Raw genomic sequence first — 27,984 nt, 5'->3', positions numbered from 1 at the left:
GGCAAGGTTCTGTGGAGTAAGGATTTGAGCTGGGCCTTAAGGATTGAAAAGAAGTCACCCAAGGGAACTGAGAAGTAGGAATTGTGGGCATGGACATCAGTGAACATTGCCTACAGATGGTCAACAGAATGATTATGCATGATAGTAGTAGAACATCCATTTGCAGACATAAAAATACAGGCCCATCATAGTCTGAAAGATAAAATATCACTTGTCAACTTACCAGTTTGCATAACCATTTTTGAGGGCAGTGCATCAACATATGTACATATTTTTAAACTCTGAATATTTAATTTTTAATTTAATTGTAAATTGACAAATTATAATTGTATTTGATAATTAACTTTGACTTCCATTGTCCATTCTTGAAAATTTAACTTAAGGAAAAAAAATCAGAGATATGTATTAAAGCATAACTACAAGGATGTTTATGCCAGCATTATTTATAGAAATAAAAAATTATACTGGGACATTGATTAAATAAACATTGTGGTGGACACTGAGAAGCTCTGCTCAGATCCCCCTTCACTGAAGCATTTGCCTATCTACTGTTGTCAGCAGAGAGCCTTGGCTGTCACCTCCTTGAGAGATGGCCTCAACTGTAGAGAATCACTTTTTTCAAGGGCACGTCCTTTCCTGCCACATTCAAAGACTGATTTGTTTGGAGTATAAAGACTGGGTCATTCCAGTACAGATGCTTTTAGTTCTGGAGCTCCTCATGGGGTTTGTTGAGGCTATTTTGAAGTCCAAATCATAATTCACACTCTCCCTTTATCCATTCCTACTACTCCTTTCCACAGATGTTGATCCCAAGGCTGTGTGTGTGTATGTTGGAGATAGGACAGGGTCTCTGTCTGTTTCTGAGGTTGGTTTCGAACCAGTGTACTCAACTGATCTTCCTGCCCTAGCCTCCCCAATAGCTGGGACTATAGGTGTGCACCACTGCACACGTGTCCTCACAAAACAACTTGCACACCAATTCTACCTTACAGTCTGCCTGCTCTCCCAAAAACTTGACCTGAGAAAAATGCATACCATCCTCCCACAAATGGAATTTAATGTGAGAAATTAATATGATGTTCTTAGAAGGTTATTTGAACCCTTGGGAAATTCTCATGACATATATGAAGTAGAGAAAACATTGGAGAACAGTAAATTGCATGAAACTCTTCCTTCTTGCTTTAGAAAACAGAAAAATTCATAGCTTTTGAAAAAAACAAGAGCATATATGTCAATTTTTAACGGGTAGTTCTGAGTCCAGGTTGTGTTAGTGATTATTGGTCTCCTTTGCATTTTTTGGATTTTCTATAATGAAACATGTTATTTTGTAATTACAAAATATCTCAATGTTTACAAGCCAACTAATCAGAGCCTGCCTTCAACTCCTTGAAGATAACATGTTCCCAGATGCTCCAGCTCTCCCCTATGCTGACCTCTCTGCCACCACCCTCTCACCTAACTCCTCTTCATCCTTTAGACTTCAGGTGGGGAAAATTACTTTAGAAACTTTCCTAAGCTTCCTGATTTGTTTCTTCTATTTTACATTCTCTTCCTTGACTTCATTACTCTCCTAATTAGTAACTGTTTGTCTTTCCTTCTGGGTTGTGAGCTCCATGAAGTCAGAGCTTTTCGTATTTTGAGTTCTCTCTGTGACTTCAGTGCACAGTGCCATATCAGGGGTCCAGTAGGTGCTCAATAAACACTTGCTAAAAACATACATGTATGAAGCCAGGTATGTCCTATACCAAAGTTTAGGACAAACTACAATCTGTATTCATCAGTATACACAGTTAAAATTAATTCAGACTCTTAACAATTTTTATTCTATTGTTGAATTCACACCAATTTATAATTACATAAATTTCCTGCTCAATTGTAGAGCCCAATTCAATAGGTTTTAGTCTTAAGAAATCCTTTCTGAAGCCCTAATAGTGTGGGTAGGGCTAGGATGATTGTCTTTGTTAGTAAAGAAATTCCCTTCACTCCCAAAGCACAGGAATTTGTACAGGACATGCTTAAGGCCAGAAAGATGACTCCCAAGGGTCTATACCAATGTACTTACTATTTAGACAAACCATCTGTAGGTCATTGGGATGGTCAGAAGGAACCTGATAGCAGATTCAGAATATTTTTATTGCCTATCAGTTTTAGAACTCACAAAAATAGGCATTTATTTAAAAAAAAAAAAAAAAAAGGTCTTGAGCCTACAGAAACATGTTAAGTTACCTCTTTTTTTCTGTGAGGAATTAGATGAGTTCCTGTTGTGGACATTGTTGCAGTCATCTCACTCATCTGGAGGTGGCCTTTCCTCCTCCTCACTTGGGAGGGTTTATTGCATTGTGGTTGTAATTACAGGCTTTGTAAAGTTTAGGCGGGCCTGAATTTAAATTGTAGCTTTTCCACGTGTGGGACCTTGTTTAACTTGCTTAACCTCTTTAATCTCAGTCTCTTGATTTGAAAAATATGCATGATGGTATCTACTGCATAGGGTAGTTAAGATGAAATAAATTAATATCTCTGTCACTTTTATCTCAATGTCTGCTATGGGATAAGTGTTACTTACGGTGGTCATTACTTCAAGCCAACTTGGAATTTGAAAGTAAGCTACAAAAAAAATTCTCCGGGAGACTTAGAGATGTATCATTATTCGTGGCTTTCACTCATAGGAGGCCTTCTCCAGAACTCACAGGATCCTTTTATTGTCATCAACAGAGTTAGCAGTCCAGAGCAGGGTGAAAAGCATAGATTATAATCATACCAGATGCTACTAGAAGTAGGAGGGAGGCCTGGTAGCAAGAAGTCAGGGCAGATACCTTACGTTGTGGGAGAAAATGAAAAAAGAATAAAAGCACAAACGAAATGGGTCTATGCATCCAAGGGTCTGAGGTTGGCTCCAAACACCTCAGTTATTTATTTGCTCATAGGATAAAACTAAGAGTTAAAGGAAAACATAAATTATATGTGAAGCCCAAAGGGATTAAGCCATTCACTCATTTACTGAATTGGTGGAGCCCCAGGTCTACTGACACCTAGTTTAGCATTCTTTCCAGCCTGATAACCTATTTTACCACTGTGCTCTTCTAGCATGAATTATCACCATATATAAATATAAAATACTCAATGCAGATATCATACAGATGAAACATTAACATGTAGGTCACTCCATTTCCCCAAAACATTATGAAAAAAACCCCAACTTACAACATTCATGAATGCTTCTGGGTCCACAGCTTTAGTTGGCATATGTCCTGAATTCACATTTCTTTGGAACAAATACGCCACCAGAATCAGAAGCCACATCTCCACTCTGTGTGAAACAATCCACACTCTTGACAAGATTTCTGACATGGTCCAACATTTGCATTTATTTTGAACAACTACATCTGAAGTCACAAGAGGGATCTATAAATTCAAAAACCCTTTTATATATTTTCCAGCTGCAATTCCTTCTTCAAATGCTGAAGTGAATTAAACAACTTAGTTGACAGGAATGGACAGAGTAGGCTGGAAACAGCACCTAAGATGTCCCAATACCATCTGGCTCCTCCTGCTCCTCCCTCACACAACTTGTAATCACCAATCCTTCAACTTCTAGGTGTGTAGAATTTGCTTTGATGCAAGCTGGAGTTTCATGCACATGATACAGCCCATAAAATCCCTGTTCTTCATCACTGGGTAATAAGGACTGTGAGGAGCACCTCTTCTCCCTCCTTGTTTATATTTTTCTTTGATATGTGGTAAGATCTGCAGCCTGCAGAGAGCAGCATTGCAAGTTTCTGTAGTTACATTGTGCAGCTTCAATGATTACTGTCCTTTAGTCGAAGATCAAATGTAGTGATAATTACTTTTATTTAAAATATCAAAAATTGCAAGGAACTTTTTAAATTTTAGTGATGAGTGAGAACATCGAGTGGAAGAAAACAAATCTGTTTAATCCATTCCTGTCTAGTTCAATTAAAAAGATACAAAACTTTCAAATTGGCTTGCAATCACTAGCTAATTGCCAAGAGATTGATACCTAGTGATTAAATCATCAGCAATAACTAAAATAGTGAGTTGCAGCCTACTTATTTACATGAACTAAAAATCCCAGTGCAATTGACTGTGAGGCAATGTGAGCGATTCCTTGACCTATTTATAATTGAGCAGGCCAGGAAAGGAGATCTGTTCATCAATTTAGGACAAGAATGTGTTAGATGTTAGCAAAAAAGATTCAAGTGAAAGATTTTTCTACTTTTATATCAACTCTTCAGAACTGAACTACCAGCAGCCAGGCCAGTTTGCAGACTGGGAATGTGGTGGGTGAAACCGAAGCTGAAACCGGAAAGATGAGTTTGTGAGAGTGTGTCTGCCCAGGTGACTCAGGCAGGACGCCCTGGGCTGGCTGGATAAGTGTGAAGATGTGAGCCTGCCATTCTTATCTGGACCCATCTGAACATCCCCACCATGGTTGATCTGTTGCATGTTACAGAGAAACAATTTGACCTAGTTAGGAAAACAGAGAGAACAACTGTCCAGCTCCTCAGAGCCCCGGTCCTCAAAACTCCAGAGCTCTTCAGGCAATTATGCAAAAGGGATCTCAGAAAAGAACTTGACCTCCACTGTTGACATTTCAAAGATTTTGCAATGCTATGTAGCCAAAAAGAAAAAAAAAAAACTCATTCAGTTTTCATTTTCAGAAATGTGAAGACCTTGAATGATTTGCTCAATATTGCCTAGATGATGGCAAAGCCCAAAGTAAAATTCAGGTATTATAATTCACTGTTTAGTATCATGACCATGTGGAATGTCATTTCAGTGTTCTCTTCCTCATTCAGGGATGAAACCTCATCTAGTATCAGAAAACAATGATGTCACTCTCTGTGAATTATTTCTTGAAGTTTTCTTCTGAATTTAAGTTCAGAGTAAGTCTTGATTTCATTTTAAATTTAGCAGGTACAATCTATGTACAACTGCTCCAGTATATTCAGGTAAGATCAACTCCTACATGAGCTCAACACACTTGTGAATACTTTAGAGACTTATTCATGAGAGAGTTGATAGCGATAAATTGATCAGTTAAGGAAAAAATTTCTGTTTTATTGCAGTGAGATTACAAATTCCCCTTCAACTCCCTCTCCCTTCTGTTTGAGTTATAGGTGAGAGGGCTTTCAAGTTGGTGCTGCTTTATGTAAACCCTAGTGTTGAACCAAGTTTTATTAAAGGAATTCTTTCAGGTTTTACAAACTGCAACCTTGAGGCCAGTGGAAACTGTGCCACAGAACCAATCTGAGAGTCAGAATCAAAGTTCTTGCCACAATCACTGTATGACTATTTGGTTGGAGTCAAACTCACGCTTTACTCCTTGCCCTTTTTTTAGATTTTATTTAGAGACAGGGTCTTGATGAGTTGCTTAGGACCTTGCTAAGTTGCTGAGGCTGGCTTTGAACTCATGATCCTCCTGCCTCAGTCCCCAGAGCTGCCAGGATTACAGGCGTACGGCACCATTCCTTCCCTTAACATGAACTACCTCATAGGAGACTCTGAGGTCTCTAGGCAAATGGGTATGATTTATCTGCCTGCCCTCCCACATGCATGAGTTTCACTTCAACTACCATGGATATGGGTGTCTTAGCTACATCAATCAACATGTGATGGTTCTTCACGTACTACACTCCAGTGCAGAAATACTACAAACCACTCCATATTAAAGGAAGCGAAGGACTTCACCATCGACTCCCGGTTTTGTCCTAGGAGTTGCTTAAACACCTAACATCTTGTAATTTCCAGTTCTTCCTTTCTCTCTCTCTCTCTCTCTCTCTCTCTCTCTCTCTCTCTCTGTCTTTCTATATCTCTTCTCTTTCTTTATTCCAGGGATTGAACCCAGAGGAGCTTAACCACTGAGCAACATCCCCAGTCCTTTTTATTTTTTTATTTGAGACAGGGTCTCACTAGGTTGTTTAGGCCTTGCTAAATTGCTGAGGCTGGCTTTGAGCTTCCAGTCCTCCTGCCTCAGCCTCCCAAGTTGCTGGAATTACAGGCATGCACCACCACACCTGGTCATTTCTTTCTTCTCAAAGTCTAGCTAGCAGCAAAATTTACACTATTCAGTGTATGTAGCCTTTAAGGAGATAAACCATAGAGTAAGATAAAAAGTTCCATTACTTTCTACATATGCAGCTTTGGGACATTTCCTGTCTTCCCTGAGCCTCAGTGTTCTCATTTGGAAGATGTGAACAAGAATGGCACCTTCTCCCTAGGGCTGCTGAGAGGGTTAAATGAGATGGGAATGCAGTGCCTGGTGCCAAATGAGCACCCATCACATTTCAGCAATTTTATTTCATGCAGGTTATAAGGGCTATACTTCTGGGAAGCTGCTCTAGCACCATGGTCTCCTGTCTCCTGCCCCAAAGCTTATAAGATAAAGCAGAATCTATTAACTTGTGAAGCTAGAAAACATCTGGTGTAGAGATCAGCAATCACATACCCCACTTGGTAATTCCACTGTGAATGTTGGCTCCTTCCTTTCCTAGGCCACTGATCTTGGTCAGACCACTCAACCTCTCAGAGCCTTATGTAATCTGACATTGAATAATGCCTTTCTCCTTTTCTTTTCCTTTTGTTCTTATTTTTATTTGTTTATTATTTATTTATTTTGGTACTGGGAATTGAACACAGGGGTGCTTAATCACTGAGTCACATTCCCAGCCCTTTTATATACATATTTTTTGAGACACAGTCTCAATAAATTGCTTAGGGCCTCACTAAATTGCTGATGCTGGCCTGGAACTTCCCCTCTTCCTGCCTCAGCCTCCTGAATCATGAGATTATAGGTGTGTGCCACTGCACCTGGCTTCTTTTCCTTTTTAAAGAAACCTATGGTATGGACACAAATTTGTTGACTTAGATTTTCCAATGTATTTCTAAACTGGGCTTAATTAAGTCATAGTGTTTTAGAACTAAACTCATAGATTGCAGAAACAGGTTAGTTCAACATTCTCACTTTTTTATTTTTTAAAATTAGATAATATAAAATTACATCATTTAAAAATGATAGGATATATATTTGTGGTAAAACATCAAACACTGTGTGCACAGATGAGGATGTACATTCTATTTTTGTCCTTGAATTAAATTCCATTAACAGTTTGATGTGTACCTTTGTTTTTCAGAATTTTTTATTTGTTCTTTTTAGATATACATGACAGGAGAATGTATTTTGACATATTACACATACATGGAGTATAACTTCCTGCTACTGTGGTTCTACATGATGTGGAGTTACACTCGTCGTGTATTCACATATGAACATGGGACAGTTAGGTCTGATTCATTCCACTGTCTTTCCTATTCCCACCCCCTTCCTTCCCTTCGTTCCCCTTTGTCTAACTCAATTAACTTCCAAGTTTTATTCTCCCCTTCTTATTGTATGTTAGCATCTTTCGAGAGATTTATTAATTATGTGTTTACATATTCACATAATTATGCAACTCAAACATATCCAAATTTATTGATATAGATTATAAAATATATGTAATTTATATCCTTACATATAGCTCCCAAACTTTCTGTAACAAAGTCTTTCCATTTCAATAGTTTAAATATATCTAATTTTATTTAATGATTGCATAAATCCACCTTATTTGCATGATGATCAAGGCAATATTGAGAACCAACCAGGGCCTTTTGCTTGTAAGGTTTATCTACTAAAAACGATAGCATAGCAAGTGGCCTTGTATATATATATTGTATGCACATAAGAGGATGTGTTTATAGGGAAGATTTATAGATGTGAACATTGAATGAAAGGTTATGTGCAGTCTACATTTTGACAGTTGTTGCTGAATTTTCCATTAAAGATTGAACCAACCTGGCTTCTTATAATAGGGCATGAATGTGGATGTTACTCCATATCTTCCTTCACCAATTTCACATTTAAAAAATCATTTTAATTTTGCTAGTTTGATGGGATCAAAATGATATCTCATTGTAGTTTTCATTTGCATTTTCCTGAATTATAGTGAGATTATGATTTTTTAAAAAGTGAATTTAGAGCATTTGTTAGCCTGTTTTTGTTTTCTTTTAATTTGATAATTTGCTTAGACTTTTTCTTTATGATAGGTATTGGTCTCTAGTTTGTTATACATGTTCATATACTTTCTCTTTTAAAATTTGGCTTTTGGTGACTTTTATTGTTATTTCATCATAGAGAAGTATCCAAATGTTATGAAATTAAGATTTGAAATTTTCAGTTTTAGCGTCTAAGTTTTCAGTTTTATTTAGTCAAGTCTTCTTAACCACAAAGTTAAAAATTATGTTGGGCACTGCGGCACGTGCCTGTAATCCCAATGGCTCTGAAGGCTGAGGCAGGAGGACTGTAAATTCAAAGCCAGCCTCAGCAACTTACCAAGGCAATAAGCAACTCAGTGTGACTCTGTCTCTAAATAAAATACAAAAAAGGGCTGGGGATGTGGCTCAGTGATTGAGTACCCCTGAGTTCAATCCCAGGTACGAAAATAAATAAATAAATTATATTCTTTGTATTTTTTTCAAAATTTCCACAATTTTTTTCATTGGATTCTAGTCCATTTGAAATTTACTTTTCAGCATGAGATAGTATCAAATATAAATTGTATTTCTCTAGTGAATTTTATAATCTGATTTAAAATTAAATTTAATTATACTTTTATCAGTGTCACTTATTATAAGTCTTTCCTAAATCCCCTGAGATGAATGCCACCTTCAGTTTCTCATTTTCTGTGACAGAAATCTGAAGCCCCAGGGAGGGTACATGATTTTCCTCCAGTAATGTATCACAATTTCAGGAGTGATTTTTTCTTCCAGGGAGCACTGGGTAATGTCTTGGGCGGGGGCCAGGGTGCGGGGGTCGTTTCATTGTAGTTATTAGGAGAGTGTGGGCTGGCACCTAGTGGTAGAAGCTGGGATGCTGCTAAACATCTTGAAATGCACAGGACAGCACCCCTCAGGAAAGAAGTATCTGTCCCCAAATGTCAAGAATGCTGAGACTGAGAAACCCTGGAATCATCACAGTATATCAATATATACCTGATAAAAAACAACATTTCACTTTAAAAAGAATAAATGACTATGTTTTAAAAATTGTATTTAAAGTTACTGGCTTTTGGAATCTGCTGATAGATCTTCCAAAAGTTGTTTGCATATCAACTTGCCATCATGATTTTGTAATTGTTTGTTTTCCATGTGAGGGGGAAAAAAAAAAAGGAATTCTCTCATTGTCTATCCTGGGAGCAATATTAGATTATTTCTATGAGATGGCGCCCTACTCTCCACAACACTGAAATGCTTTAATCACACCAGCACTAGAACAGATTGCTTAATCCTCTGGAAACAGATACATATACTAGCTGTTTTTTGCAGAGAACTATCTTTTATCAGGTTGCATCAAACCAAAGTTTTTAAACCTGACTTTATCTCCTATCATCCAAAAAGAAAAATTAAATTCACAATCATCAGAATCACCTAATTGATGATAATGAAGCAGAGTCTAAAGCAGAATCTCTAAGCCTAAGAACTTAGATTTTAATCAAGTGAACCAAAAGATTCTGTGGGTAAGCTGGGTTTGGGAGCCATGGCTATACTCACAGACATCCTGTTTGAAGGAGATGTTCTAATCCCTGTAAAGCAAATCCTTCAAGTTTGGCTCCTTTTGCAGAGAATTTAGTCCCAGAAAGTGAAATAAGACTTTTTCTTTCCAGGGTTAAAGATGTCTCAGTATTCACTAGCATTATAAATGCAATAAAATAATGATTCATTATAATCATAACCTCTTTGAGATTTTAAAATTTATAAGAAAAAATTACAGGGGTTTAAGGGAATACAAGAAGGTCACTAATTTCTCTGATGACTAATGATAGTTTATGTTGGTTCAATTTTCTTTAATCTCAAAGCAGATTTAAATATTAATAAAGCATCATAAAACAAGATGCACTTAACAAGCAAATATAGCAAAGCCTAGAGAAGAAAATCACATAGATTGGTCTGCAGGATGCCAACTGGAAGATGCTGTCTATGGCCCAATGTCACCTGCTCATGTAGGGCTTTTGCTTCACATGTCTTCTTTATTTTATATATCAAATTTATATGTCAAATTGCAAAACATATTCATTAACTTCTGCTAGAACTAGAGGAAGCAAAACTTCCTCTGTTACCTTGTACACTTGAAATTGTCTAAAATATTTGTTTAAAAACCATTATTATTCAACTACTTATTCTGTACAGATTTTATCATACTACATAGCCAAACAAAATGGAACATGAAAGTTGTTATCAGAGTACTGTCATTTGCAACCCCATTTCTAATTCTGGGGATCACCAAAGCAAATTCATCTTTATCACTATATGTGAATACTATATGTTTAAAGTTAAATATTTAATTTTATATTATAAATTTATACTAGTCATCTACTACTAATTTATTTTATATATGTTGGGACCTGTGTGATTTTTTGTTATTATTGTTGTTGGAAAACATTTTTCGTTTCTGAAAACTTTTCAAAACCACCAAAAGAAATGGTTTCTATAATCTCTGACATTATATCTAGATACTTTAAAGAATAGAAAATATCTATTTATATTGTGTTCCTTTGTAAGTCTGGAAATTTTGGTGTAGACAGTAGAGAAATGGCTGGGGGTCATTTTAGTCCTGGAGTATTTGGAGGACTGTGTGGCTTCCAAAATCTGGGTCATCCTGAGAACAGGACCAACCCTGATAAAGGGAACTAAGCAATGGGAGAGGTTACCTGAAGACATGGAAATGGTGGGTGTGCCGATTTTCCCAGCAGAAGGCATGGCTGTTCTACTCTGCTTTCAGCCTGCCCTGATTTTTAAAGTGATCACATTATAGGACTGTAACTTGTTGAGGCTGGCAAAGACCTGGCAGAGCACCTCATTTATTTTCCAAATGAGCAACCTCAGGCCCAGAAGATGGAAGCCACTTGCCTAAATGTTTAAGGTCACCTTCAGCACCATGGAGACCGAATTGAGCAGGGGCAGGTGGGAATGAAAAGAGAGAAAGAATGGAGAGTAAGTGGGGTGGAGAGAGGCCCTCCTTATCATTTCACTAGGTAGGTTTCAGGGATAGCCTAGCAACAGCCTAGTAACATCCACTCTCTCATATTAAAACAATTTAATGACAAGTGTGTCACTTCAGAGCTTACCTCTTCTTTCTATACATTCTGGCTTTTGGATTTATGGCCTGGAATTCCCCTCTACATTCCCAGCACATCTCAGCAGGTTGCCTGCCTCACCCTGTCACTTATGCTGACGCATCTCATTTCCAGAGCCTCTCCCCAAAGGCTCCTGTCCTGGGTATTTCTTTTATTGTCTGTGAAATGCCTAGCATATCTTCCCAATAGGAAAAATGCAGCCTGTTTTTAACACATTAAAACACTCCAGACAAAATAAATAGAAATAACCATAAAAAAATTCAAATTCAGAAAATTTTGTGAACAATTCTAAAACAATGCCCTTAAAGATAGAAGACAAGTTGTTTCCCCTCCTGCTCTCTACTGCTCTTTCAAATATGTAATGAAGGATGGAACTATTGGGGATCAGACAAGACTCTGGTGATTCTTAAGTTTCTTTACTTTTTCCCCCAGGGCCATTAGAAGAATAAGCATGGGGATAAGCATACTTTTGGTTATGAGATTTTGAAATACTAACAGAAAGCTGAAGCCACAGGGTCACCTAGCAGGGAGACCCACATGCAAGAGACAGTAGAGAAATGGAATCCAACCCATCTGAGTTCAAAGTCCAGTTCTGCCTCTCACCAGCTTGGTCAGTAAGTTTTCTGATTTTCAGTGTGTTTATCCACAAATTGATAATAATAATGTTTTCCATGCAGTTCTATCGTAAAGCCAAAGTAAAATATGTGTGTGAGGTATATGCACACATGTGTCAGCATAGTGTAGCATAGAGCCTGGCACACAGAAGCCATTTAATATGTTGTTACAGTTCATTGTTGTTGCTATTACTGTTATTATTAGGATAAGCATGAGTTCATGGGCTTGAGGTGGAAAAAAATTGAAAATAGAACTGATTATTTGAAAATCTTTCTTATTTTTCCATTAAAATTTATAAACAGCTTGCTTGGAACAAGTGATCCCAACAATGGAATCCAGGGTCTGTAAGCTACCTGCCGGGCAAGGTTAAGCTAAAGCTGCCTGGCCTAATACTCAGCTGTTGGGGCCACCCTGGTTTTTGCCATGACAATAGTTAGCAAAGTGAGTAATTCAGAGATTCTCCATGTGACCATCTATGTAGACAGCCAAATCAGGCTTCACAGAGTGATTATTCAAATTGATTATTTCACCAATCTATTGTTGGCTGATTGTGTTCCAGGAATATGCAGACACTTTGAAAAGACTCTACATTTTGCAGTAATAAGGATTGTTCATTCACTACCTATCTCTGAAACCTGAAAACTCTTACACAAGAAGATTTTTAAAAATTCATCTAAATGTCTTTAGGAAAAAAATTTCCTCATTTAATTTCTACCCCCTTAAAAAGTAGCTCCATTCCTGAGCCTCTCATTCTTCCCTCCTCTTTCTCCAATCCTGTCAGATTAACAGGAAGGCAATCAATTTTCTTGCTTATCACATGAAATATTAAATAAAAGATTCTTCTCTCTTTCTTTTAGAAAAGGTCGCTATTTATTTCCCTCTTTTTTATTCACTCAAATTTGTAATTATTTCCCTTTTAAAATATTCATTTTAAACATAAATTTTCATGTCTCTGAAGGAAAATTTGGCAAAATGTATAAAAAAATTCTTAGTTCAGAAATTTATTTCTGGAAGCCATTCATGATGAACAAAAATATGGGGAAAATAGTGAAAAATTAGAAATAGAAAAATTGTCATGTGAGTGAAATGTTTACATAAATTTTAGTTTATCTTTATAACAGAATTCTATTCAGTCATTACAGAAATATTGTAGATATACATTATAAGTAATGTAAAAGAGTATATTATAGATTTTTAACAGGGAAACTGAATAAAGAGTATTTATTGAATAGTTTTAAGTTATAAACAAACAATAGAAATGTGATTAGAAAGAAATCTATCAAAATATTAAGCAAGTAGTCTTCTCTGGATGTTAAAGATATTGGTTATTTTGGTTTTTGTTAGCTTATATTTTCTAAATGTTTATAATAAATATTTTATTTTTGCAATTAGACACAAGAACAATAAATCATTTTTTCTAAACTTAAAGTATTCCCAAACCTATTTCAATCTGAGAGATAGTAGAGCTTAGGAGCAGAAAGAACCATAGGTATGACCTACCTCAACACAGAGTCCATCTGCTGAAGGAGGGCTCCTTCAGGAATGGCGTCCTGTCAGGTTGGATGCTATAGTATAAAGGAAGGCAGAGGTAATGGAGGAAACAGGACACTGAGCATGCAGAGCTTCCCTTTAATTATCCATCACCGTAGCAACCAGCTTGACTGCCTCAAGTCAAAACTCTCTGCAGTTGCTTTAATCTATGGATACCATTTTCCCTCTCTGCCTAGTAGAGTTAAACTAGGCAGTGTTCACCCATTTGTAGTGTTTACCATTGAGGCGCTGAATGTTTTTAGATGATACATGAGTGTGTTAGTCAACTTTCCATTACTATAACAAGTACCTGAGATAATCATATTTTTAAAAAATCAAGGTATATTTTGGTTTATAGTTTTGTAATTTTCAGTATATGGTCAGTTAGTCCTATTGCTTTTGAGCTGCTTACAAGGCATTATACCATGACAGAAGCACATGGCAGAGGAAGCCCTCACCTCATGGCAGCTGGGAAGCAAACAAAGAGAAAGGAAGAGGCTGGGTTCCAATATCCCTTTTAAAGGCTCAGCCCAGTGACCTAACTTCCTCTACCAGGCCCCACCTTTTAAAGGTTCTGTCACCTCCCAGCAGTGCCACAGGTTAGCAACCAATCCTTTAACACATGGGCCTTTGGGCCACATTCAAGATTCAAACTACAGCAATGGGCATGGGATTATACAACCTTGAATCATGTGATATAATTCTAAGATCAAAGAGCCAGTAGGGTGGTATTCCTTTGGAGATTTTAGGATGGTATCCATTTCCTCACCTTTTCCAGCTTCTGGAGACTATGTGCATTTCTTGTTTCCTAGCTGCTTACTCCAAGTCCTGGCTTCATTACAACATTCCTTTTTTTACTTTAACCTTCTTGCCATCATCTTGTAATGTCCTTTGTGATTACTTTGGGCCCACTAGATAATACAGAATAAACTCACCACTTCAAAATCCCTAACTCAATCAGGAAAGTGTCTTTCATACATGTTTTATATACACACATGTACAATGCACACAGGCATATATTCAAATATATGATAGATCTGCATATATAAAATTAAATATATATGTTCACAGGTAAATAGACATATAAATTTAGAGGAAATAATAAATATCCTGGAAAAATGTACTGAAATTGGTACTAAGAAAGAAACTCCATATGTAATGTTTTCTTTTTAAACCTGTGTGGTAAGTGTAGGTATTGTATTATTTATTTATTTTTTTTTTATTGTAAACAAATGGGATACATGTTGTCTCTCTCTTTGTACATGGCGCAAAGGCATACCATTTGTGTAATCATAAATCCACATACAATAATGTTGTTTGATTCATTCTGTTATTTTTTCCCCTTCCCCCCACCCCTCCCATCCCTCTTTACCCTCTATACAGTACTTTCTTCCTCCATACTTGCCCCCCTCCCTAACCCTAACTCTAACCCTAACACTAACCCTTCCCTCCCCCCCATTATGTGTCATCCTCCACTTATTAGCGATATCATTCGTCCCTTGTCTTTTTGAGATTGGCTTATCTCACTTAGCATGATATTCTCCAATTTCATCCATTTGCCTGCAAATGCCATAATTTTGTCATTCTTTATGGCTGAGTAATATTCCATTGTGTATATATACCACAGTTTCTTTATCCACTCGTCAATTGAAGGGCATCTAGGTTGGTTCCATAGTCTGGCTATTGTGAATTGAGCAGCTATGAACATTGATGTGGCTGTATCTCTGTAGTATGCTGATTTTAGATCCTTTGGGTATAGGCCAAGGAGTGGGATAGCTGGGTCAAATGGAGGGTCCATTCCAAGTTTTCTAAGGAATCTCCACACTGCTTTCCAGAGTGGCTGCACTAATTTGCAGCAATGTATGAGTGTACCTTTCTCCCCACATCCTCGCCAACACCTGTTGCTTGTATTTTTGATAATCGCCATTCTAATTGGGGTGAGATGGAATCTTGGGGTGGTTTTGATTTGCATTTCTCTTATTACTAGAGATGTTGAACATTTTTTCATATGTTTATTGATTGCTTGTACATCTTCTTCTGTGAAGTGTCTGTTCATTTCCTTAGCCCATTTGTCGATTGGATTATTTGTATTCTTGATGTAGAGTTTTTTGAGTTCTTTATAGATTCTGGAGATTAGTGCTCTATCTGAAGTATGATTGGCAAAGATATTCTCCCACTCTGTAGGCTCTTTCTTCACATTACTGATAGTTTCCTTTGCTGAGAGAAAGCTTTTTAGTTTGAATCTATCCCAGTTATTGATTCTTGCTTTTATTTCTTGTGCTATGGGAGTCCTGTTGAGGAAGTCTGGTCCTAGCCCGACATGTTGAAGATCTGGACCTACTTTTTCTTCTATAATCTGCAGAGTCTCTGGTCTGATTCCAAGGTCCTTAATCCATTTTGAGTTGAGTTTTGTGCAGGGTGAGAGACATGGGTTTAGTTTCATTCTGTTGCATATGGATTTCCAATTCTCCCAGCACCATTTGTTGAAGAGGCTATCTTTTCTCCATTGCATATTTTTGGCACCTTTGTCTAGTATTAGAAAGTTGTATTTATTTGGGTTTGTGTCCGTGTCCTCTATTCTGTACCATTGATCTACCTGTCTATTTTGGTACCAGTACCATGCCGTCTTTGTTACTATTGCTTTGTAATAAAGTTGAAGTTCGGGTATTGCGATACCCCCTGCTTCATTTTTCCTGCGAAGGATTGCTTTAGCTATTCTGGGTTTCTTATTCTTCCAGATGAATTTCATGATTGCTTGCTCTATTTCTGTAAGGTACGTCATTGGAATTTTAATTGGGATTGCATTGAATCTGTATAGCACTTTTGGAAGTATGGCCATTTTGACAATATTAATTCGGCCTATCCAAGAACATGGGAGATCTTTCCATCTTCTAAGGTTTTCTTCGATTTCTTTCTTTAGTGTTCTGTAGTTCTCATTGTAGAGGTCTTTTACTTCTTTTGTGAGATTGATTCCCAAGTATTTTATTTTTTTCGATGCTATGGTGAATGGGGTGGTTTTCATAATTACTCTTTCTGAGGATTCCTCACTTATGTATAAAAATGCATTGGATTTATGAGCATTGATCTTGTAACCTGCCACTTTACTGAATTCACTTATGAGTTCTAACAGTTTTCTGGTGGAATTTCCTGGTTCCTCTAAGTATATAATCATATCATCCGCAAAAAGGGCTAGTTTGAGTTCTTCTTTTCCTATTCGTATTCCTTTAATTTCCTTGGTCTGTCTAATTGCTCTGGCTAGAGTCTCAAGAACGATATTGAATAGGAGTGGTGAAAGAGGGCATCCCTGTCTTGTTCCAGTTTTTAGGGGGAATGCTTTCAGTTTTTCACCGTTTAGAATGATATTAGCCATGGGCTTAGCATAGATGGCCTTTACAATGTTAAGGAATGTTCCCACTATCCCTATTTTTTCTAGTGTTTTGAGCATGAAGGGGTGTTGTATTTTATCAAATGCTTTTTCTGCATCTATTGAAATAATCATGTGGTTCTTGACTTTAAGTCTATTGATATGGTGAATTACATTTATTGATTTCCGGATGTTGAACCAACCTTGCATCCCTGGGATAAAACCCACTTGATCGTGGTGCACTATCTTTTTAATATATTTTTGTATGCGATTTGCTAAAATTTTATTGAGAATTTTTGCGTCAATGTTCATTAATGATATTGGTCTGAAATTTTCTTTCCTCGATTTATCTCTGTCTGGCTTGGGTATCAAGGTAATATTGGTTTCATAGAATGAGTTTGGGAGGGTACCCTCCTCTTCTATTTCATGGAATACTTTGAGAAGTATTGGAATGAGCTCTTCTTTAAAGATTTTGTAGAACTCAGCTGAGAACCCGTCTGGTCCTGGACTTTTCTTTGTTGGTAGGCTTTTGATGACCTCTTCTACTTCATTACTTGAAATTGATCTATTTAAATTTTGTATGTCCTCCTCGCTCAATTTAGGCAATTCATATGTCTCTAGAAACCTGTTGATGTCTTCGAAATTTTGTATTTGGTTAGAATATAGATTTTCAAAATAGCTTCTAATTATGTTTTGTATTTCAATCGTGTCTGTTGTGATATTTCCTTGTTCATTCCGAATTTTGGTTATTTGGGTTTTCTCTCGTCTTCTCTTTGTTAGAGTGGCTAAGGGTTTATCAATTTTGTTTATTTTTTCAAAGAACCAACTATTTATTTTGTCAATTTTTTGTATAGTTTCTTTTGTTTCAATTTCGTTGATTTCAGCTCTGAGTTTAACTATTTCCTGTCTTCTACTACTTTTGGTGTTGGTCTGTTCTTCTTTTTCTAGGGCTTTGAGCTGAGGTGTTAGGTTGTTTATTTGTTGATTTTTACTTCTTTTATTGAATGCGCTCCATGAAATAAATTTTCCTCTAAGTACTGCTTTCATAGTGTCCCAAAGATTTTGATATGATGTTTCTTTGTTCTCATTTACCTCTAGGAATTTTTTAATTTCCTTCCTAATATCTTCTGTTATCCATTCATCATGTAATAGCATATTGTTTAATCTCCAGGTGTTGGAGTAGCTTCTGTTTTTTACTCTTTCATTTATTTCTAACTTCAAACCATTATGATCTGATAGAATACAAGGTAGTGTCTCTATCTTCTTGTATTTGCTTACATTAGCTTTGTGGCATAATATATGGTCTATTTTAGAGAAGGATCCATGTGCTGCTGAGAAGAAAGTGTATTCGCTCTTGGTTGGATGGTATATTCTATAAATGTCTGTTAAGTCTAAATTATTGATTGTGTTATTGAGATCTATGGTTTCTTTGTTCAATTTTTGTTTGGAAGATCTGTCCAGTGGTGAGAGAGGCGTGTTAAAATCACCTAGTATTATTGTGTTATGGTCTATTTGGTTTCTGAAATTGAGAAGGATTTGTTTGACATACATGGATGAGCCACTGTTTGGGGCATAGATGTTTATGATTGTTATGTCTTGCTGATTTATGGTTCCCTTAAGCAGTATGTAATGTCCTTCTTTATCCCTTTTGACTAGTTTTGACTTGAAGTCCACCTTATCTGTAATGAGGATGGATACCCCAGCTTTTTTGCTGAGTCCATGTGCATGATATGTTTTCCCCCATCCTTTCACCTTTAGTCTATGTGTATCTCTTTCTACGAGGTGAGTCTCTTGCAGGCAACATATTGTTGGATCTTTCTTTTTGATCCAATCTGCCAGTCTATGTCTTTTGATTGATGAGTTCAGGCCATTAATATTCAGGGTTATTATTGAGATATGATTAGTATTCCCGGTCATTTGGTTCATTTTATTTATTTATTTATTTATTTATTTATTTATTTATTTATTTTGAGACGACTTGGTTCTTCCTTTATTTGACAATTCCTTTAGGATGGTTCCTCCCATTGCTGATTTGTTTCTTTGTTTTTCATCTCTTCCTCATGGAATATTTTGCTGAGAATGTTCTGTAATGCTGGCTTTCTTTTTGTAAATTCTTTTAGCTTTTGTTTATCATGGAAGGATTTTATTTCATCATCAAATTTGAAGGTAAGTTTTGCTGGGTATAAGATTCTTGGTTGGCATCCATTTTCTTTCAGGGCTTGAAAAATGTTGTTCCAGGCCCTTCTAGCTTTTAGGGTCTGGATTGAAAAATCTGCTGATATCCGTATTGGTTTCCCCCTGAATGTAATTTGATTCCTCTCTCTTGCGGCCTTTAAAATTCTGTCTTTATTTTGTATGTTGGGCATTTTCATTATAATGTGCCTTGGTGTGGGTCTGTTGTAATTTTGTATATTTGGAGTCCTATAAGCCTCTTGTACTTGATCTTCCATTTCATTCTTCAGATTTGGGAAATTTTCTGATAGTATTTCATTGAATAGATTGTTCATTCCTTTGGTCTGTTTCTCTAAGCCTTCCTCAATTCCAATAATTCTCAAATTTGGTCTCTTCATGATATCCCATAGTTCTTGGAGATTCTGTTCATGATTTCTTACCATCTTCTCTGTTTGTTCAACTTTGTTTTCAAGGTTAAATATTTTATCTTCAATGTCTGATGTTCTGTCTTCCAGGTGTTCTATTCTATTGGTTATGCTTTCTATGGAGTTCTTAATTTGGTTTATTGTTTCCTTCATTTCAAGGATTTCTGTTTGGTTTTTTTTCAATATCTCTAACTCTTTATTGAAGTGATCTTTTGCTTCCTGTATTTGCTCTTTTAACTGTCGATTGGTGCGATCATTCAGTGCCTGCATTTGCTCTTGCATCTCGTCATTTGCTTCCCTGAGCATTTTAATTATGTACATTCTGAACTCCCTTTCTGTCATTTCTTCTGCCATGCTGTCGTTGGGTTTCATTGATGTAACATCTAGATTTGTTTGCAGCATTTTCTTTCCTTGTTTTCTCATATTGTTCAGGTATCAGTTGACCGCTGTGATATTGCAGATTTCCTCTATTGTCTTATAATATCCCTGAAGATTTCTATTATATCCCCTCTTAGTCTTCAGTAGCCTGAAATCTTGGAGGAAGTTGATAATGCAGTGCTCCACAAGGGAGCTGACTCCCTAGGGGTGGTGGCCTTCTGGTGGGGTATATTCCCTGCTAGTGGGCAGAGGTACCTTCACTTGCTGATGAATGGTCATCCAGAAGGGAAGTAGGTTGTGGGCTGATGCAAGACCAGTTTGGGCCTGTGTCTCTGATTTTACGGTCCTTTTGGGAGAACCTCACCCAACAGGGAGGAGTCACCTGGTGGGGAGGTCTCGCTGGTCGGTTTTCCTCCCAGAGGTTCCGTTCAATTCACAACTACCGCCTGGGCTGGGCAGCCTTCTTCTGCAATGATCCCAGGGACCCGGACCTACCTCCTGGGCCTGGAAGCCTCACCCTTCACAAACGAATCTCCTTCGGCTGCCTCTCCTCAGAGAAGCTGCCTGCAGTCCTGGAGCCTTCGCTCCGCCCCTCAGTTTGTCTGTGGGGCCCTTCCACCAAGAAGCCGTCTAGGACCCTGCTCTGCACTTTTCACCTGGCTATGCGGCCCCTTCTCTGAGCAGCCACCTGGAGCCCCTTACAATCGCTCCGAGTCCCAGTGACCCGCCACACGCCTTTTCCTCCGGCAGCCACCTGTTGTTCCGTGCCGTCGCTCTAAGACCAAGTGACCCACCACGCACCACTTTCTCCACCAGGCAGTTACCCAGAGATCTGGTGCGTCACGAGTCCCAAGAACTCACTGTGCACCTTCTTGTCCCGACTGCCTCCCGTAGCCCTGGTGCAGTCACTTCGAGCCCAAGCACCCCGCCGCGCTCCTCCTCCTTCTCCAGACAACCCCCTATGTTCAGGAGCGGATGCTCTGGGACCAAACCACTCACCACGCTGTTCCACCGGATAGCCGCCCAGAGCCCTGGCGCAGCTGTTCCAATTCCAAGCGACGTGCCGAGCCCGTATTTCTCCTTCTCCTCTGGGCAGCCCCCTGTGTTCAGGGGTGGTCACGTTCAGTCCAAACAGCTCACCAAGCACCTTCTCCTTTGGGCAGCCTCCCAGAGTGCGGGTGGGTTGCGCCGAGTCTAAGCGCTGTGGTGAACAGCCACCTCTCCAATGCTCCCAGCTGTCTGCGGTCACTGCTCCGGCGGGGGGAGGGGCGCCTCGCCGGCAGTTCTACTTTGCAACGATCCCTGCTTTCGGGGTTACCGCCCTGTCCGGGGGCTACCGCCCCGTCCGCCTGCCCAGTGGGAAACACTCACCCGGCTTCTTTGAGTTGGTCCCAAGTCTCTCAATATCTCCTTTTCTTGAGTCCTGAACCCACGCTGCTCCTCCGGATAGCCGCCCGGAGCCCTGGCGCAGCTGATCCAATTCCAAGTGACGTGCTGAGCCCATATTTCTCCTTCTCCTCTGGGCAGCCCCCTCTTCAATGCTCCCAGCTGTCTGCGATCACTGCTCCGGCGGGGGGAGGGGCGCCTCGCCGGCCGTTCTACTTTGCAAAGATCCCTGCTTTTGGGGCTACCGCCCCGTCCAGGGCTCCTGCCCCGTCCGGGACGTCTGCCCAGTGGGAGATTCTCGCCCGGCTGGTTTGAGTTGGTCCCAAGGCTCTCTATATCTCCTCTTCTTGAGTCCTGAGTCCTGGAGCAACACGAAACGCAGCCACCCTCTAGTCCGCCATCTTGAATCCCCCTGTATTATTTTTTTGTTGGTCTGATTTTGTGGTCTGATTTTTTGTGATAAAAATACAATAGCATGGAGGATAAAATAAATGGATAAGATAAAGGGTAAAACTACAAGAAAACTAAAAGTAATAGTTAAAATCACTGGAGACTGTAAAGCACAGAATGGCATAAAGCATATTAGTTATCCTGAGAAATAATTTGATTACCATGTCTATAAGTCAGAGGACCAACCAAAGAGATAAAACTAGTGAAAGAGAAGATGACAGACATTGAGGAAAACATATCTAGTGATGAAGTTTCTTTGACTAAACTAAAAACAAGAACAAAAACAAAGAAATAGATATACCAAGAGTCAAAAGCAAAATAGAGGAAAACTCGATTTAAAAAAATACCATAAATGTAGATTAAAAGAACTCACTGAAAAATTAAAATCAAGGGAGGTGCCCTTGTGAACATATTACTGAATTTTTTAAATTATAGGGATGGAACATAACAAAACCAAAATTATATAAAATAAGCATATAAGCAAAGAAGTAACAATTTTTAAAAATCACAGTATGTTACTGACAAATATATAAAACTGAATTTGATTTCAGGTCATGATCCCACCTTTCCCCTCTCATCCTGCCTCCCCTCCCCTGTTCTCCTTCCTTTACTCTTCTAGACTTCTTTCTGTTCATCTATTTATTTAGTTTTGATTGGTTCTTTTTACTTACACATAAATGTGAAATTCTCTGTGGTATATTTATATATGCCCATAACATGATTTTTTGAGAATTTATTCCCCATTGTCTCTGCTTTCCACTCTGCCTTTCAATCTCCTTCTTTTCACACTATTGATCTTCCCTATATCTTTATAATATCCTATCCTTCCCTCCTCTTTTCCTTTATTTTACTATAGTTTCTACATATGAGAGAAGACATTCAACCTTTGAATTTCTGAGCCTGGCTTATTTCACTAAGCCCAATATTCTCCTTTCTATTCATTTACCAGCAAATGTCATAATTTCATTCATCTATGTGACTGAGTAGAACTCCTTTGTGTATATTTACCATGAGTTCTTAATCCATTCATCAATTAAGGGGCATCTGAATTGATTCCACTGTTCACAATTGTGAATTGGGCTGTTGTTAACATAGAGGTGGCTGTATGCTGATTTTAGTTTTTTGGAAAAATACCAAGGAGTGGGATAGCAGAGTCTTATGGTAGTTCCATTCCTGGTTTTTGGAGGTATCTACATACTGCTTTCCAGAGCAGCTGTACTAGTCTGCAGTTCCACCAGAAATGTACAAGTGTTCTTTCCCTCCGCATTCTTGCCAGCATTCATTATTGTTTGCATTTTTGATCATTGCAATTCCAACTGGAGTGAGATGAAATCTTAGTGAAGTTTTGATTTGATTTGTATTTTTGAGATGATTGCCATTCTAATTCGAGTGAGATGAAATCTCAATGTAATTTTGATGTTAATTTCCCTGATTGCTAAGAATATTGAACATTTTTAAATGTATTTATTGGCAATTTGCATTTCTTCTTTTGAGAAATGTCCGTTTAGTTCATTGACCCACTTATTGATTGGGTTATTTGGATTTTTGGAGTTAAACTTTTTGAGTTCTTTGTATATCCTAGTTATTAATCTCCTTTCAGAGAAGTAGCTGGTGAAGATTTTCTCCTATTCTGTTGACTGTCTCTTCATGCTCTTAATTTTTTACTTTGCTATGCAAAAGCTTTTTAGTTTGATATCATCCCACTTTGATTCTTAGCTTTATTCCTTGAGTTTTAGGAGTCTTATTAAGAAAGTCAGTGCCTGCATCAATATATTGGAGTGTTGACCCTATGTTTACTTCTAGCAGTTGCAGTGTTTCTTGTCTAATTCCTAGGTCTTTGACCAACTTTGACTTGATCTTGTGCAGGGTGAGAGATAGGGATCTATTTTTCTATATATGGACATTAAGTTTTCCTAGCATCATTTGTTAAAGATGCTCTTTTTTCTCCAATGTATGTTTTTTGGGAATTTTGTAACAGATCAGATGATGGTATCTATGTGGATTTATGTCTGTTTTCTATTCTATTTCATTGTTCTTCATGTCCATTTGTATGCTAATACCATGTTGGTTATTGTAACTATAACTCAGTACTATAATTTGAGATAAAAAATTATGATTCCCCCAGAATTACTTATTGTTCAGTATTGCTTTGGCTATTCTAGGTCTTTTATTCTTCCATATGATTTTTAAGATTTTTTTTTCTACTTCTGTGAAGAATGTCATAGGGTTACAATGAATTTATATATTGCTTTTGGTAATATGACCATTTCAACATTTCTGCCTATTCAAAAGCATGGTAGGTATTTCCATCTTCTAAGGTCTTTTTCAATTTCTTTCTTCAGTGTTACAGTGTTCTGTAATTTTTACTGCAGAAATCTTTCATCTCCTCAATTATATTTATTCCCAAGTATTTTTTAAGGCTATTGTGAATTGAATGATATTGGAGTACAAGTTTTCAAAATAGTTTCTAATGGTCTTCTAAATTTCAGCAATGTCTGTGGTTACAGCTCCCTTTTCAACTGTATTTTCTTTTTTTAATTTGGGTCTTATTTCTTTCTTTCGGTTAGTTTGGCCAAGGGTTTATCAATATTATCTTTACATAGAACTCCTTGCTGCATGATCCTTTGTAGTTTTTAAATTACTTAATGTTAATTATTTTCTATCTTACAGTAGTTTTGGAATTAGTTTGTTCTTGCTTTTTTAGGGTCCTGAGATGTAACCTTAGATTGTTTGTTTGAGAACCTTTTTATTTTCTTTTTTTAATGTAGGAACTCAATGCTATAAACTTTCCACTTAGGACTATCTTCATAGTGTCCCAGAGATTTTATACATGGAATCTCTATTCCTGTTTCTAAACTTTTTAAAATTTTCTTTCCTGATTTCTTCTCTAACCTATTCTTCATTCAAAAGTTTATTATTCAATCTCCATGCATTAACATGGTTTTTGTTCTTTATTTTGCTGTTGATTTCTAATTTCATTTCATTAGGAACTAATAAGATGCAAGAAATTATTTTGATTTTTTGGTATTTGCAGTACTTGTTCTATGCCTGAAAATATGGTATATTTTGGAGAAGATTCCACATGCAGGTGAAAATAGAGTGAATTCAATAGATGATGGATGAAATATTCTATAGATATCTTTTAGTTCCACTAAAAGACCTTACTTAGTTTATATCTGGATAACATATATATTGTAAGAGAGGTGTGTTGAAATCACCCAATATTATTGTGTTTAAGTTTATCTGGGACTTAATGTGTAGGAGTGTTTGTTTTATGTAAGTAGGTGCTCTGATATTTGGGGCATAAATATGTACAATTGTTATATCTTCTTTTTGGATAGACTGACTTACCAACATTACCTTCCTTGTCTCTTTTGATTAATTTTGACTTGAAGTCTGCTTTCTTAGATATAAGATTGACTATTACTGTTTGCTTTCGGTCTCCATTTGATAGTATATCTTTTCCCAACCTTTTACCTTCAGCTTATGTATGTCTTTGTAAGGTGAATCTCTTGTAAACAACATATGGTTGGGTCCTGATTTTTAATCCACTCTGCCAGTTTGTGTCTTTTTTTTTTTTTAATTTCACTTAACTTTATTAAAATGATACAATTTAAAAATTTCTTTACCACTAACAAAATTCTGTTTTTTTATGACACTGTAAGAGTTACTTTTTTTTTTTTTTTATTGTAAACAAATGGGATACATGTTGTTTCTCTGTTTGTACATGGCGTAAAGGCATACCATTTGTGTAATCATAAATTTACATAGAGTAATGTTGTTTGATTCATTCTGTTATTTTTTCCCTTCCCCCCACCCCTCCCACCCCTCTTTACCCTCTATACAGTACTTCCTTCCTCCATACTTGCCCCCCTCCCTAACCCTAACTCTAACCCTAACACTAACCCTTCCCTCCCCCCCATTATGTGTCATCCTCCACTTATTAGCGATATCATTCGTCCTTTGGCTTTTTGAGATTGGCTTATCTCACTTAGCATGATATTCTCCAATTTCATCCATTTGCCTGCAAATGCCATAATTTTATCATTCTTTATGGCTGAGTAATATTCCATTGTATATATATACCACAGCTTCTTTATCCACTCATCAATTGAAGGGCAACTAGGTTGGTTCCACAGTCTGGCTATTGTGAATTGAGCAGCTATGAACATTGATGTGGCTGTGTCTCTGTAGTATGTTGATTTTAAGTCCTTTGGGTATAGGCCAAGGAGTGGGATAGCTGGGTCAAATGGAGGGTCCATTCCAAGTTTTCTAAGGAATCTCCACACTGCTTTCCAGAGTGGCTGCACTAATTTGCAGCCCCACCAGCAATGTATGAGTGTACCTTTCTCCCCACATCCTCGCCAACACCTGTTGTTGCTCGTATTCTTGATAATCGCCATTCTAATTGGGGTGAGATGGAATCTTAGGGTGGTTTTGATTTGCATTTCTCTTATTACTAGAGATGTTGAACATTTTTCCATATGTTTGTTGATTGCTTGTAGATCTTCTTCTGTGAAGTGTCTATTCATTTCCTTAGCCCATTTGTCAACTGGATTATTTGAATTCTTGGAGTAGAGTTTTTTGAGTTCTTTATAAATTCTGGAGATTAGTGCTCTATCTGAAGTATGATTGGCAAAGATATTCTCCCACTCTGTAGGCTCTTTCTTCGCATTGCTGATAGTTTCCTTTGCTGAGAGAAAGCTTTTTAGTTTGAATCTATCCCAGTGGTTGATTCTAGCTTTTATTTCTTGTGCTATGGGAGTCCTGTTAAGGAAGTCTGATCCTAGACCAACAAGGTGAAGATTTGGACCTACTTTTTCTTCTATAATCTGCAGGGTCTCTGGTCTGATTCCGAGGTCCTTAATCCATTTTGAGTTTAGTTTCGTGCATGGTGAGAGATATGGGTTTAGTTTCATTCTGTTGCATATGGATTTCCAATTCTCCCAGCACCATTTGTTGAAGAGGCTATCTTTTCTCCATTGCATATTTTTGGCACCTTTGTCTAGTATGAGAAAATTGTATTTATTTGGGTTTGTGTCCATGTCCTCTATTCTATACCATTGATCTACCTTTCTATTTTGGTACCAATACCATGCCGTTTTTGTTACTATTGCTTTGTAGTAGAGTTGAAGATCTGGTATTGCAATACCCCCTGTTTCACTCTTCCTGCTAAGGATTGCTTTAGCTATTCTGGGTTTCTTATTCTTCCAGATGAATTTCATAATTGCTTGCTCTATTTCTGTAAGGTACATCATTGGGATTTTAATTGGAATTGCATTGAATTTGTATAGCACTTTAGGTAGTATGGCCATTTTGACAATATTAATTCTTCCTATCCAAGAACATGGAAGATCTTTCCGTCTTCTAAGGTGTTCTTTAATTTCTTTCTTTAGTGTTGTATAGTTCTTATTGTAGAGGTCTTTCACCTCTTTTGTGAGATTGATTCCCAAGTATTTTATTTTTTTCGAGGCTATTGTGAATGGGGTAGTTTTCCTAATTTCTCTTTCTGAAGATTCATCACTTAGGTATAAAAATGCGTTGGATTTATGGGCATTGATCTTGTAACCTGCTGCTTTACTGAATTCACTTATGAGTTCTAAGAGTTTTCTGGTGGAATTTCCAGGTTTCTCTAAATATATAATCATGTCATCAGCGAACAGGGATAGTTTGAGTTCTTCTTTCCCAATTCGTATCCCTTTAATCTCTTTGGTTTGTCTAATTGCTCTGGCCAGAGTCTCAAGAACGATGTTGAATAGAAGTGGTGAAAGAGGGCATCCCTGCCTTGTTCCAGTTTTAATTGGAAAGTTGAGACCATTTATATTCAGTGTTATTATAGAGAGGTGATTTTTTTTTCTGTCATTTTGATTTATTTCTAATGTCTTATTCAGACTTGGTTTTTCCTTTAATAAGCTACTCTTCTTATAGGATTCATTCATTTGCTTTCTTTGAAGTTTGATTTGAATTTCCTCTGCATGAATTACATTTTTTAAGTATTTCCTGAAGTGCCAGTTTAGTAGTCATTAATTCTTTCAGTGTTTGCTTATCATGGAGGTTTTTTGTTTCATATTCAATTATGAAGCATAACTTTGCTGGATAAAGCAATCTCGGTTGGCAATCATTTTTTTCAGACCTTGGTATATATTATTCCAAGTTCTCCTGGCTTTTACAGTCTGGGGTAACAAATCAGAGTTGGTTCATATTTGTTTGCCTATAAATGTTGTCTGCCATTTTTCTCTTGCATTTTTTCAAATTCTATCCTTGTTCTATATATTAGATACTTCAATTACAATGTGTCTTAATGAGAATCTTTTTGTTCTTGTTTATTTGGTGTTAAATGACCCATATCCCAAATGTGCCTTGCATCTTCTTTTAACTTCCAACCCCTGAACCTTTTTCCAGGCCTGAGCCTCCCTTCCACCCAACAGTTGGCATAGCTGGCAGGATACCATGCAAGTGATAGATGCCTCAACCCTGG

At 37.4% G+C, this 27,984-nt stretch overlaps 1 protein-coding gene across 1 annotated transcript in view; it reads right to left on the bottom strand.

The window, feature by feature from the left end:
- LOC306658939 (uncharacterized protein) overlaps positions 1-27,984 on the bottom strand; it is a 73,198-nt gene that overhangs the window by 15,664 nt on the left and 29,550 nt on the right. The window contains 1 exon segment of the mRNA XM_079136221.1: positions 3,202-3,402. Coding sequence (XP_078992347.1) covers positions 3,202-3,402 — 201 coding nt within the window.

The sequence above is a fragment of the Sciurus vulgaris genome (assembly GCF_902686455.1).
Source record: "Sciurus vulgaris genome assembly, chromosome: 4".
Lineage (NCBI taxonomy): Eukaryota > Metazoa > Chordata > Mammalia > Rodentia > Sciuridae > Sciurus > Sciurus vulgaris.
This window is presented reverse-complemented; position numbering and strand designations above follow the sequence as displayed.